At 38.6% G+C, this 12,920-nt stretch overlaps 1 protein-coding gene and 1 pseudogene across 2 annotated transcripts in view; one reads left to right on the forward strand and one right to left on the reverse strand.

Moving 5' to 3' along the window:
* The window catches only part of LRRC66 (leucine rich repeat containing 66), a 33,259-nt gene that overhangs the window by 14,248 nt on the left and 6,091 nt on the right, over positions 1 to 12,920 (reverse strand). The window contains exon 2 of the mRNA XM_050790563.1: positions 1,529 to 1,698. Coding sequence (XP_050646520.1) covers positions 1,529 to 1,698 — 170 coding nt within the window. The remainder of the gene's footprint in view (positions 1 to 1,528; positions 1,699 to 12,920) is intronic.
* Positions 2,177 to 3,108, forward strand: LOC126954752 (40S ribosomal protein S2-like; annotated as a pseudogene). The gene has a single exon (XR_007725714.1). The product of XR_007725714.1 is annotated as a 40S ribosomal protein S2-like (transcript).

Here is a 12,920-nt window from a genome sequence, read left to right on the forward strand (position 1 = left end):
TGGAATCAACCCAAATGCCCATCAGTGACAGACTGGATTAAGAAAATGTGGCACATATACATCATGGAATACTATGCAGCCATAAAAAAGGATGAGTTCCTGTCCTTTGTAGGGACATGGATGCAGCTGGAAACCATTAGTCTCAGCAAACTATCACAAGAACAGAAAACCAAACACCGCATGTTCTCACTCATAGGTGGGAATTGAACCATGAGATCACTTGGACACAGGAAGGGGAACATCACACACCGGGTCCTATTGTGGAGAGGGGGGGAAGGGGGAGGGATAGCATTAAGAGATATACCTAATGTAAATGACAAATTAATGGATGCAGCACACCAACATGGCACATGTATACATATGTAACAAACGTGCACATTGTGCACATGTACCGTAGAACTTAAAGTGTAATAAAAAAAGGGGGATATAAAATATTTCATTAATAATTTCTATATTGATGACATGTAAAATATAATATTCGGTAAATAACACCACTAAGATGAAATTCACTTGTGTATTTTAACTTTTTCAGTCTAGCTACTAACATTTAAAACATTTCACTCTAGCTACTAACATCTAACATTTAAAATTGCATGTGTGGCTCACATTCTATGTTTCTATTGAATGATGCTGGCCTATATAAAGAATGGGAGTTGTGGTGGAGGTTATGGAGATGGAGGACTAAAGACTCTTCCAAACCATCTCGTAGTGCTACACTGCAGGCCACTCCGGTGTTGCTAAAGGACCACTGAGAGGAGATTTTACAACATTCTCCCAAAGGGAAGGGTGTGGAGAAAAGTGCTTGGAGGAGAAGAGGCTGAAGCTGCCAGACCTAGAACAGGGCTTCAGGAGTTCCTTAACGCTTACAGCTATTGGCACCTTGGGAGATTAACTGCAATGCACCAGAGACAGGAACTATGGGGCCAAAATGTGACATAAATCTCCCCAATATGGGTTTGGACATTTAGAACTACATGTGGCACATGTGTTATACAAGTAGGGAAATATTATCATTATCATTTTTATTGTTTTGTGTCCAATTTTGAAATGGAAGCAACAGGGTCACTGGGTTTCAGAGGCCCATCTAGTCCTGGGTCGTTGACATCTTAGCATCAGCCAGGTTGGTTTACAGGGGCCTCCCTAAGCGTTCCATATTGCATAAGACCCCTGAGACCTTTCACCAATCTTGTAGCTTAGGGAGACAGCCTTACTAATAACTAAGATTTAATTTCTTGCCAACTGGTAAGTGGAATGTAGGAGTTGGATATAATTTGATTTAGAAAAATAATGTGTCAATTCTTGCTGTTGAGTATTATGTTGGAGTAAAATTCATGTCCCTTATTGTGGCCTTTGATTTTTGAGGCAAGAAAGAGACTTGAGCTCTTTAAGGGATCTTAAAATAGACTAACAGTTTTTGATTAATAGCCAGTACTACTGGACATGAAGAAACTCTTCAACAGAAATATGCTTCTAATGTAATTGCCCATGTGTCTTCCTTATTCAAATATTATAAAAATGATTTTAGAACCTGTAATTTTTTGAGGTCCTTGAAGGCTTGTGGGTGAATTTTGAATATCTTGTTGCTCTTTAAATAGAGATTCTCCAGTTTCAGGCAGTTGTGAAAATCAGACCACCCTCTTTGCAATATCCCATTGAATGACAGATCCAAACTCTGCAATGACTTCAGTTTCCACAGTCCTGTTAAAATGAAAAAGTAAGTTAAAATCTAAACTGGTGAAATTTACTGCAGCACTGTTTGTAATGTTGAAAAATTGGAGACAACATTAAGAGTTCTCAACTGAGGTATTGCTAAACAAAGTATAGTATATTAATACTATGAAATAATATGTAATCTCAAAGGATAATGAGACAGATCAACATGTAAACTGACTGAACAGGAAGAAAAAAGTTAAGTACAGAATAGTATAGAGTATAAGTCCAATGTCCTTGGGAAAAAGAGCCATATGCAAACACATACATAGATTTTGAGTGAGCAAGAAAAGGCCTGGCAGGAGATAAACTCAACTACTAGTAGTTACACTTAGAACTAGGATGATTGAGGGAAGTGAAGAGGGATAAGAAAAGAAACGTTGTTTTGAACACTTTTGAATTCTTTCTTTCAATGAGCATGTACTACTTTTAAAATAAGAGAATCACTTCTCCAAGAAAACACCAAATGGCAGATGATGCCGGTGCAGCGGGGGGGTGGCCCGGAGGCCCTGGTGGCCCTGGGGTGGGGAAGGGCGGTGGCTTCCGCGGAGGTTTCGTCAGTGGCATCTGGGGCTGGGGTCCCGGCTGTGGACGGGGTCCGGGCCGAGGCCGCTGAGCTTGCAGAGGCAAGGCCAAGGATAAGGAGTGGATGCCCGTCACCAAGCTGGGCCGCTTGGTCAAGGACATGAAGATCAAGTCCCTGGAGGAGATCTACCTCTTCTCCCTGCCCATTAAGGAATCTGAGATCATTGACTTTTTCTTGGGGGCTTCTCTCAAAGATGAGGTTTTGAAGATTATGCCGGTGCAGAAGAAGACCCGTGCTGGCCAGCCCACCAGGTTCAAGGCCTTTGTTGCTATAGGGGACTACAATGGCCACGTCGGCCTGGGTGTTAAGTGCTCTAAGGAGGTGGCCACCGCCATCCATGGGGCCATGATCCTGGCCAAACTCTCCATTGTCCCCATGCGCAGAGGCTACTGGGGGAACAAGATTGGCAAGCCCCACACCATCCCTTGCAAGGTGACAGGCCGCTGTGGCTCTGTGCTGGTGCGCCTCATCCCTGCATCCAGGGGCACTGGCATCCTCTCAGTGCCTGTGCCCAAGAAGCTGCTCATGATGGCTGGTATAGATGACTGCTACACCTCAGCCCAGGGCTGCACTGCCACCCTGGGCAACTTCGCCAAGGCCATGTTTGATGCCATCTCTAAGACCTACAGCTACCTGACCCCTGACCTCTGGAAGGAGACTGTGTTTACCAAGTCTCCCTATCAGGAATTCACTGACCACCTTGTCAAGACCCACACCAGAGTCTCCGTGCAGCGGACCCAGGCTCCAGCTGTGGCTACAACATAGGGTTTTTTATACAAGAAAAATAAAGTGCATTAAGCCTGAAAAAAAAATAAGAGAATCAGTTAAAAATATAACCTTGATTGAAAGATATGAAAAATATTTATTTGACTGAACTATATAGTAAAACTAAATAATCTTGCTAAACAATAGAGGAAAAAAGTTGTTTTGATGCTTTATTTACATGGATAAATTCTTCCAGTTTTAAGATTTTTCTTATTCTATTTTTTTCTGAGGCAGAGTGTCACTCTGTCACCCAGGCTGGAGTGCGGTGGCACAATCCCCACTCATTGCAACTTCCACCTTCCAGGTTCAAGTGAGTCTTCTGCCTCAGCCTCCCGAGTAACTGGGATTACAAGTACCTGCCACCATGCCAGGCTAATTTCTTTTTTTGTATTTTTGGTAGAGACGGGGTTTTACCATGTTTGTCAGGCTGGTCTTGAACTCCTGACCTCAAGTGATCCACCGCCTTGGCCTGCCAAAATACTGGGATTACAGGCATGAGCCACCACACCCAGCTGTCTTATGCTATTTTGTAGCCATGTCCTTTCTTGTAGCTACTTATTGTTGACATTATGACTATTTCCTAGGCATTCTTGTGTTTTCCAAAGGTAGTAAGTTATAGCTAGATTTTGTTTTCCAGCAAAATAATCAAATTGAATTTTGGTCTCTGCCTTTGTATTTCACTTGATTTCAGAGAGTAATCAGGAGGTCCATTTGGCACTGAAAATAAATAAAGGTTCAGAAGGAGGTGCTAGTCATAGCTGTCTTTCAAATTTCATTTCCCATATGGGTTTCAGAAGGAAATGTTTGCATTTTTACATTTCCTTCTGCTCTGTTCTTGCATGTAGCCTGTGTCTTTAATCAACAGAACAAGATCAGGTTGGTTCAATTACAGGAGGCTTTATTCCTTGCCTACTGTCTGCAAGCTACTTATTGTAAGATTGATTATACAGGGAGATGACTTAATTTAAATGGCTGCATCATCAAGATTGTCATATGTTCATTTAATTGTATACATGCTAAGCAAGAGATCATCAGGACAACGAATCGATCAAAACATTATGGGCAAGGCAGTCAGTGCTGAGGACAAGCATGGACAACATGGAATCTTTACTCTTAAGAATTTAATCTGATCCAATGATAAGACATAAACTCAAGGTAAAGTTATTAGTTATACAGAGTAGTTCATCACATGGACCGTCCGACCATAAAATTAATTTTTATTTGTTTGTTTGCCTATCAGATGATCAAGTCCTCTCAGGGCAGAATTCACATCTTTGAACTTTTGCAATGCTTGGTGGAATATAGTATACATTCAATAGGCCAGAGGCCACCATGTCTGGCTTGCATAGAGATTTAAAAATCATTGTACTGACATTAAAAATTCAATAAAAATTTGCATTTCTGGCTTCTCTTAAGAAAACTGGAAGTTCTAATTGGCACAAGATGACATTTGGCTGGAGCTGAATGAAGGCTGCCTGCTGTCAACGAGGGTATGAGCTTATAGAAGATTATCATTTCTTTGTACTCATGTCTCTGTCAAAAACAAGAAAACAGACTGGGCACAGTGGATGATGCCTGTAATCCCAGCACTTCGGAGGCTGAGGCGGGTGAATCACTTGAGGTCAGGAGTTCAAGACCAGCCTGGGCAATGTGGTGAAACCCTGTCTCTACTAAAAATACAAAAATTAGCCAGTGTGGTAGTGTTTGAGTCTAGGAGGCAGAGGTTGCAGTGAGTCGAGATCCATACCACTGTACTCCAGCTAGGGCAACAGAGTGAGACTCCGTCTCAAAAACAAACAAACAAAAAACAACAACAACGACAATGACAAAAAAACAGGAAAACAAAGGATAGGCCAAGACGACTTTTTTTTTTTTTTTTTTTTTTTTTTTTAATGGGAGAGAAGTAAGACATATTCAGCTTATTCTGGTAAAAAATATTTCCATACTGGTTTGGAAATGACCATTGCCGAAGTCCCTGTGCACTACCCTGCTGCCCTGAGCACTTACTTCAGTCTATCTTCTCCTTGCCCCCGGTCCAGCTGCACCTGGCTCCAGCACTACAGCCAGGAGGCATCCAACTGTGGAGCCCAGGCTGAAGGCCAGTTGTTAAATATTTTGAACATAACCTCTGGAGAAAAATGTTTCTTTGTGCATAGAAGCATATTCCTACATCTTTTAATATGCAAGCATATGGGTCTGTCAGAAAAAAATGCAAAATAAGACACCAATATGAAAGAAGCTACAGCGTTCTTAACATTTTCATGATACCTGCCTGGCCTATATAGGGATGCAAACTCATGATTCCTAAAATATCTCAGTGCTTAATTGAATTGAGTAAGTGCCCTAGGAGCTCAGTGGAGGCAGCGATCATGCCTAGCTTTAAAGTGACGGAAGAAATTATTTTTAAACTCCTAATTGTGTACTCTTTATGCTCTAAACATTTCACAAACATCTCCTTTTAGCCTTCACAAAGCCTGAGGAGTTATCAATATTTTACAAACGAAAAAAAACTAGGTTCAGCAAAGTTAAGAACTTTCTCAACAACACCATGTTGGGTGGAGCCGGAATCAAAACCCAGATCTCTTAACCATTACCCTTAACCACGCCCATCTTTTATTAACTAAAAACAAACAAAAACAAACAACCCTCCCTCAAAGCCACAAAAGGGTGGTCTGGGTCATGGAATACATAATGAAATTGCCAGATGTATTGGAGGTTGCTTAGTTAATCTGCTTGTGTCACGGAGTAATAGGATGCTGGAGAGGAACTTAAGAGACTGAGGTTTATTCCACCTTTATTTGTGAGTTTTTGTTTGGTTTTGTTTTGAGACAGGATCTTGCTCTGTCACCAGGCTGAAGTGCCATGGCACAATCATAGCTTACTGTAACCTCGAGCTCCTGGGCTCAAGCGATTCTCTTGCCTCAGCCTTCAGAGTAGCTTGGACTACAGGTGTATGCCACTATGTCTGGCTATTATTTTTTTTCTTTTAATTTTTTGTAGAGATAGAATCTCACCATGTTACCCAGGCTAGTCTCAAACTTCTGGCCTCAAGCAATCCTCCCACTTTGGCCTCCCAAAGTGTTGGGATTACAGGTGTGAACCACTGCTCTCAGCCCTGTTTGTGACTTTTGATGTGAGCCAAAGAAAATCACTTAAGGCCTCCATGCTTATTACATTCCTTAAAAATGGTTTTTCATAGCTGGAATTGAGACATGTCTTTGATTACTATGATCTTCAAGCTTTTGGAGTTCAGTGGAAGCCAGGTCCATTAGTTTGGATGATTGTTCATCAAATATTCATTGTCCTGTGGGCCAAATACACTTCCCCATCCCACTGAGTTGAGTTTGGCCATGTAATTTGCTTTGGCCAAAGGAATGGCAGCAGAGGTGGTGTGAGCAAAGATCTGAAACACGCTTATGTGGCAGGGCTTGCTTTCTTGGTTTCTGCTAGTGTCATTAAAATAACATGGCCTGGTAGCCTGCTGGTCCAAATGAGGGCCTTGTGGAACAGACTGGGACCCATGTGTAACTTTCAAGATAATAGGGATGAGCCCTTGAGGGATAACAACTAACTATATTAGAGTAGGGTTAGAGCTCTTGACTGTCATTTTTTTTTTTTTTTTTAATGTATAGAATCGAAGTTGTTTAGTGAGATCTGGCGGGAGTTCTACTAGCCTCAGGTGACTATGTGTGAATTATGCTGGATTAAGTTCTGTTAAGTTCTGACACTATCTCGTGAATGGGCTGATGCTAGGATGAAGATGAAGACAGAATCTGTTTGATAGGCTAGAATCGAAGATGGCTTCCCAACTCTGGTCTGCAGAAAATTCAGGGCATGATACCTAGCTGGCCCTGACTAGTGGGGATGAGATGCTCTGATATCAAGTTTTCAGGAAAAGAGCTCCTGATTAAATAATTTGACCTGGGTGAATTCCAGCGATCCGCTGCAGACATTATTATAATCTCCACACAACAAAGTAAATTTCAGTTGGATTATAAGTATAATATGCCTGAAAAATCTTCTCTGACAATTTTGCCATCCATGGAGTTAAGGCACATATAAATAAAATATTGGTGTAGTTGCACATGGGGAAAGCTGTTTTTGAAGATTAAAAAAAAGAAATTATGAAGGAAAATATTAGTACATTTGATTGCCAAAAATTTAAATTGAGTGTATATCAGGAACACTATAAAAAGAATAAAGATAAGGATGAGAGTAGATTTCTTATTGGAAATAATGCAAATTCAAAATAATGGAGCAACATTTAAACAAACTGAAAATCTTTAAAAAGGTCAGCCTAGAATTCCTTATTGAGTAAAAATATACTTGAAAAACAAAGGCAAATAAAGACCTTTTCAATAAAGATTTGAAAGCATTCATCAGGAGAAGACCTAGACTAGAAAAAATGTTCAAGGAAGTCCTTTAGAAGAACAATGAAACCAGATAGAAGTCCGGATATAAGAAAGGAACAAAGAGCTCCAGAAATGTATGTACATTAATTTAAATATTTTTTCTTATATTTAAGTTTCTTTAAAAGCAACAGTGAGAAGCAAAGATAGTAAAAACATATTGTGGAAATTATAACATATATAGGGGTAAAATGTAGGACAATACTTGCACAAAGGACAGAAGAGGGGAAAAAATGGGAGAACGCCATTGTAAGGTTCTTATGTTATAGGCAAGTAGTATAATACCAAATAAAAATAGACTGTGATCTTAAGATATATATTGGAAACCCCAAAGCTAGAACTGTAGGATATCCATAGATTATTGGATATTCATAACACACTTCTAAATAACCCATGGTACAAAGAAAAATCAAAATAGAAATAAAGTATTTTGACTCAACTAAAAATGAAAACATCACATATCAAAATTTGTGGGATGTAGCTAAACCATTTTTAGAGGGAAATTACTAATTTATTATTAAATTGCACTAAATGCCTATTAAAGAAGAAATGCCTCAAGTCATTGACTTCAGCTTCTCCTTTAAGAAACTTGCAAGAATGAATGAAATTGAAAGTAAGCAGAAGAAAGGAAACAATAAAGACCAGAGAAGAAATAAAGTAGAAAATGTAAAAATAATAGAGAAAAATCAATAAAACCAAAAGCTGGTTCTTTAACAACAATAAAATTGATTTAAAAAGACTTCTAGTCAGGCTGATCAGAAAAGATAAGATATAAATTATCAGTATCAATAATAAGAGAGGTGGCATTACTACAGAGTCTATAGATATTAAAAGGATAATGAAACATTGTGAACAGCTTTATGCTAATAAACTACCAATACTCACTCAAAAAGCAATAATGTGAATACCCCTGCATCTATTAATGAAAGTAAACTTGTAATTAAATACCTTCCATGAAAAAAACTCCTGTTCAGATAGCTTCACTGGGGAATTCTATGACACATTTATGGAAGAAATAAAGCCAATTCTAAACAAACACTTCCAGAAGACGGAAGAGGAATAAATATCTCCCAACTCATTTTATGAGGCCCGCATTACTCTAATACCAAAACTAGACATCAACAATATAGCAAAAGAAAATAATAACCCAATATTCCTCATGAACACAGATGTAAAATTTCTTAAAATTTTAGCAAATTGAATCTAAAATATATAAAAAAAGATAATAAATCATGACAAAATAGAATTCATCCCAGGAATGCAAAGTTGATTTAATATTAGAAAACACAATTCTCCAAATTAACAGACTGAAAAAAACCCCATATGATCATCTCAATGGATCCAGAAAAGGTCCTGGGCAAACTGGGAATAGAGAGAATTTCATTAACCTGCATACAGCATTTATGAAAGATCTAGCAGCTTTATTTTTAATAGCTAAAAAGACAACCTAAGTGTCCATCAACAGATAAATGAATCCTCAAGATGGAATTCTACACAGCAATGAAAAGGAATGAACTTTTTCCCCACAGTTCACAGAAGTTTTTCTTTCTGTCTTATTTTTAAAAATAATGTCAACTTTTATTTGAGAGTACATGTGCAGGTTTGTTACATAGGTATATTGCCTGATGCTGCCAGGTAGTGAGCATAGTACTCAATAGGTAGATTTTCAGCTTTAGTCTCCCTCCTCCCACACTCCTCCTCCTTCTAGTGGTCCCCAGTGTCTATTGTTCCCATCTTTATGTCTGTTTGAACCCAATATTTAGTTCCCATTTATAAGTGAGAATATATGGTACTTGGCTTTCTGTTCCTTCATTACTTTGCTTAGGATAATGGCCTGTAGCTACATCCATGTTGCTGCAAAGGACATGCTTTCCTTCTTCTTTAGAGTTCTGTAGGAGTCCATGATGTATATGTACCACATTTTCTTTATCCAATCCACTGTTGATGGGCACCTAGGTTGATTCCATGTAATTGCTATTGTGATTGGTGCTCTGATGAACATATGAGTGCATGTGTCTTTTTTGTAGAATGATTTATTTTTCCTTTGCATATACACCCATTAAGGGGTGTGCTAGGTCAAACTGTAATTCTGTTTTTAGTAGGAATGAACTTTTAATATACACAATGACATGGATAAGTCTCAAGATAATTGTGCTGAAAAAATAAGTTAGACCAAAAATAAAAGCATATATTGTATAATGCCTTTTATATAAAATTATAGAAATGCAAGTGAATCTATAACGAAACAGAAAGATCAGTCGTTACCTGGGTTGGGGAGAAGGGATGGGTGGAAAAGATAGATTACAAAGGGGGATGAGGAAGCTTTTGGGGTAACAGTTCATTATCTTGACAGTGGTGATGGTTTCATGAGTCAATGTAGTTCAGAGAGTCAGAGGACAGATCAGAAAGTGCTCAGAAAAAGGAAGAGCAGGGGCTTCCAATATTATGCAGACCTATATTAATATCAACAGAGGCACCAAGACTGTTGGCAAATACTCTAAACATCTGAAGACAGAGAATGAGAATCCCCTTTAATTATCTATTGTGCCTGAAATCAAGGAAGTTACCATTATAGTAAAGACCAGGGCGAGAAATACAGAATTAAAGACTCAGGACAATCAAGTGGCACTAAAGAGGAACTAACACTTTTGAACACCTGTCGTGTGCCAGGCACTATGAGAGATGTTTTACATGTATCATCACTCTATGTGTTATAGTTTTGATATACACTGTCTCTAACCCTCACACCAACCCTATACATATAATTATTCCTAGTTAAAGATAAGGACCAGGAAGCTTTTTTAGGTTAAGTGACTTGTTTAAGGTCAATAAACAAGTAAATAGAGTAATATAAGATGTGTAAAAGAATTATAAGAGTAAATAGGCTGAGGATGGTGGTTGATGCCTGTAATCCCAGCACTTCGGGAGGCTGAGGCAGGTGGATCACTTGAGGTCAGGAGTTCAAAACCAGCCTGGCCAACATGGTGAAACTCCATCTTTACTAAAAATACAAAAAAAAAAAAAAAAAAAAAGTTAGGTGTGGTGGCAGGCGCCCGTAATCCCAGCTACATGGAAAGCTAAGGCAGGAGAATCTCTTGAACCCAGGAGGCGGAAGTTGTAGTGAGCTGCAACCATGCCATTGCACTCCAGCCTGGGTGACAAGAGTGAGACTCCGTCTAAAAAAAGAAAAAAAAAAATTAGTAAATAAAAAGAATGGGAACTGAATGTACCCAAGCATGTGGGGAGAGGGTGATTTTGATTTTGAATGCAGTTATTAGAGAATCCTCTTATTTAACTCCCCTCATAATATCAAGCCGAGATTTTCCAAGAGGAAGGTACATTTCTTCTGGAGATGAGAATAAAGACCAGGAAGTTCAGTTACTCCTCCTGGATGAAAACTTTTCCTTTACTTTCAATTTTAGATAATTAAGATTTTTTTTTTTTTAAGGGAACTGGTTTGGTCCTTCAGATAACCTGGTTTGTTTAGGGTCTCTCAAAATGGAGTCGGAAAATTTAAGAAAACTCTTTCATGGTACTTGATTACACTTCTCAATGGGAAAATGTGTTCTTTTAATATTTTTGCTTGGTGAGCCAATGTTCAGAGGGTAGTCAAATGAGTGAAAGAGGCTGTATGGTGCATTCATGGCTGGGGCTTGAACATCAGGGGTAGATTTTATGTTTCAAGAGAGGAGAGTTGAATGCCGGGAGGAAAATACAGAGGTACTTTGTGGAAAGGGAATTATTTATTGAACTGCCTTCTAAAGATTACAAAGGCCACAGTAGGCAGGAATTTTATTAGCCTTTGCATTTAAGTGGCCAGAGGCAGTTTTATTATTTCCAAGAAATGATCTATCAGAAAAAAAAAGGCCATAGAAAGGATACTCGGACATTACACTTAGTAAATACACCCTCTGTACTATGAACTTCTTAAGTGCTCTCCCAAGTGTGATAACCTGATAACATAAAACAACAATATTCAGGGATTGTGGCTTTTAGTCCAAAGAGCAGTAAGAATTGGAATAGAGTCTAGAATGGTCCTGGGTAAGATATTTGATTCATTAGGTCAGATCTTACTGTGGTCAAATTATGTAGGTGAGCCAAAGGCCTTGCCTTCTTAGTTTAGTGTCTTACATACTTTTTGTTTCTTTAGAACCTGAATTAGTTGTCAGTACATTGCTTATTGATAATTCCATAATCCAGTAGCAATCAGGATGAAATCTTTAATTTTCTATGAATAAAGGAACATAATATACTTTACTTTTTAATAATACATTGTGGTTTTTTTTTTTTAATTCCACCAGTTTCAAATGTTAGGTACTATTTCATCTTATTTCTAACACATTTATCTCTTGGGTTCTGGAACTTAGTTGGTTAATGTGAGGCTGCTACATTTGGTCTATCAACCTAACTGGAATCCCAACAAGATGTTGTTCCTGCTACATTTCCAGTTACTCTGTGAGCACTCCAAAAATACCGCTTGATGAAGGTAAGACAGATTAACCAGAGACTGATCCCATTGTTTTCAAGTTTTAAAACTAGTTTTTCAATTATTGATGCTATACTCCAAAAATATGGGAGGAAGGTGGAAACATTATTAAGATTAAATTCATGGTTGGCTTCTGTTTTATAAATTGCATTGGCCAGCACCTCTTCTGGGCGTTTTCCCAACATGAAGCTTATTGATGACGCCACAACTGACTCTGAAGACAGGGTTAGTTCATGTGATATCTCGCCCTTACAAAAGTGGGCTTTCCTGAGTGAAAGAAACTTTTCATTGGTTCTAGAAATAGTCCCCATTTTAAAATATGTGGTACATAGTTATGAAGGTTGCTTGACTGTTGCTTTCTGAGATGTCCCTAATTTATTATTATTATTTTAGATGAATGCAAGTGCCTATATAGTCAGACACAAATAATTATCTGCTCATGAATTATAGTGGGCTACTACTGCAATAATTGTTTAACATTTTAAAAAATAACTTGACGCCGGGCACGGTGGCTCATGCCTCTAATCCCAGCACTTTGGTACGCTGAGGCCTGCGGATCACCTGAGATCAGGAGTTTGAGACCAGCCTGACCAACATGGAGGAGCCCCTCTCTCCTAAAAATACAAAATTAGCCACGTGTGGTGGCACATGCCGGTAATCCCAGGTGCTTGCGAGGCTGAGGCAAAAGAATCGCTTGAACCCGGGAGGTGGAGGTTGCAGGGAGCCGAGATCATGCCATTGCTCTCCAGCATGGGCAACAAGAGTGAAACTGCATCTCAAAAAACAAAAACAAACTTGAGATTTAGACAAAAATTAATTATTTGTTTCTAAATATACTGTTATTCTCAATTTATGACAAGAGAATAATAAAAACTAGTATTTCCAAGATAAATCTTCAGACAAGATTCTGAAGTACTTTTCACATATTTAAATTATGACAGTTTATTATGCCAAATTCCATGTT

The sequence above is a fragment of the Macaca thibetana genome, chromosome 5, assembly GCF_024542745.1.
Source record: "Macaca thibetana thibetana isolate TM-01 chromosome 5, ASM2454274v1, whole genome shotgun sequence".
NCBI classification, from domain to species: Eukaryota; Metazoa; Chordata; class Mammalia; order Primates; family Cercopithecidae; genus Macaca; species Macaca thibetana.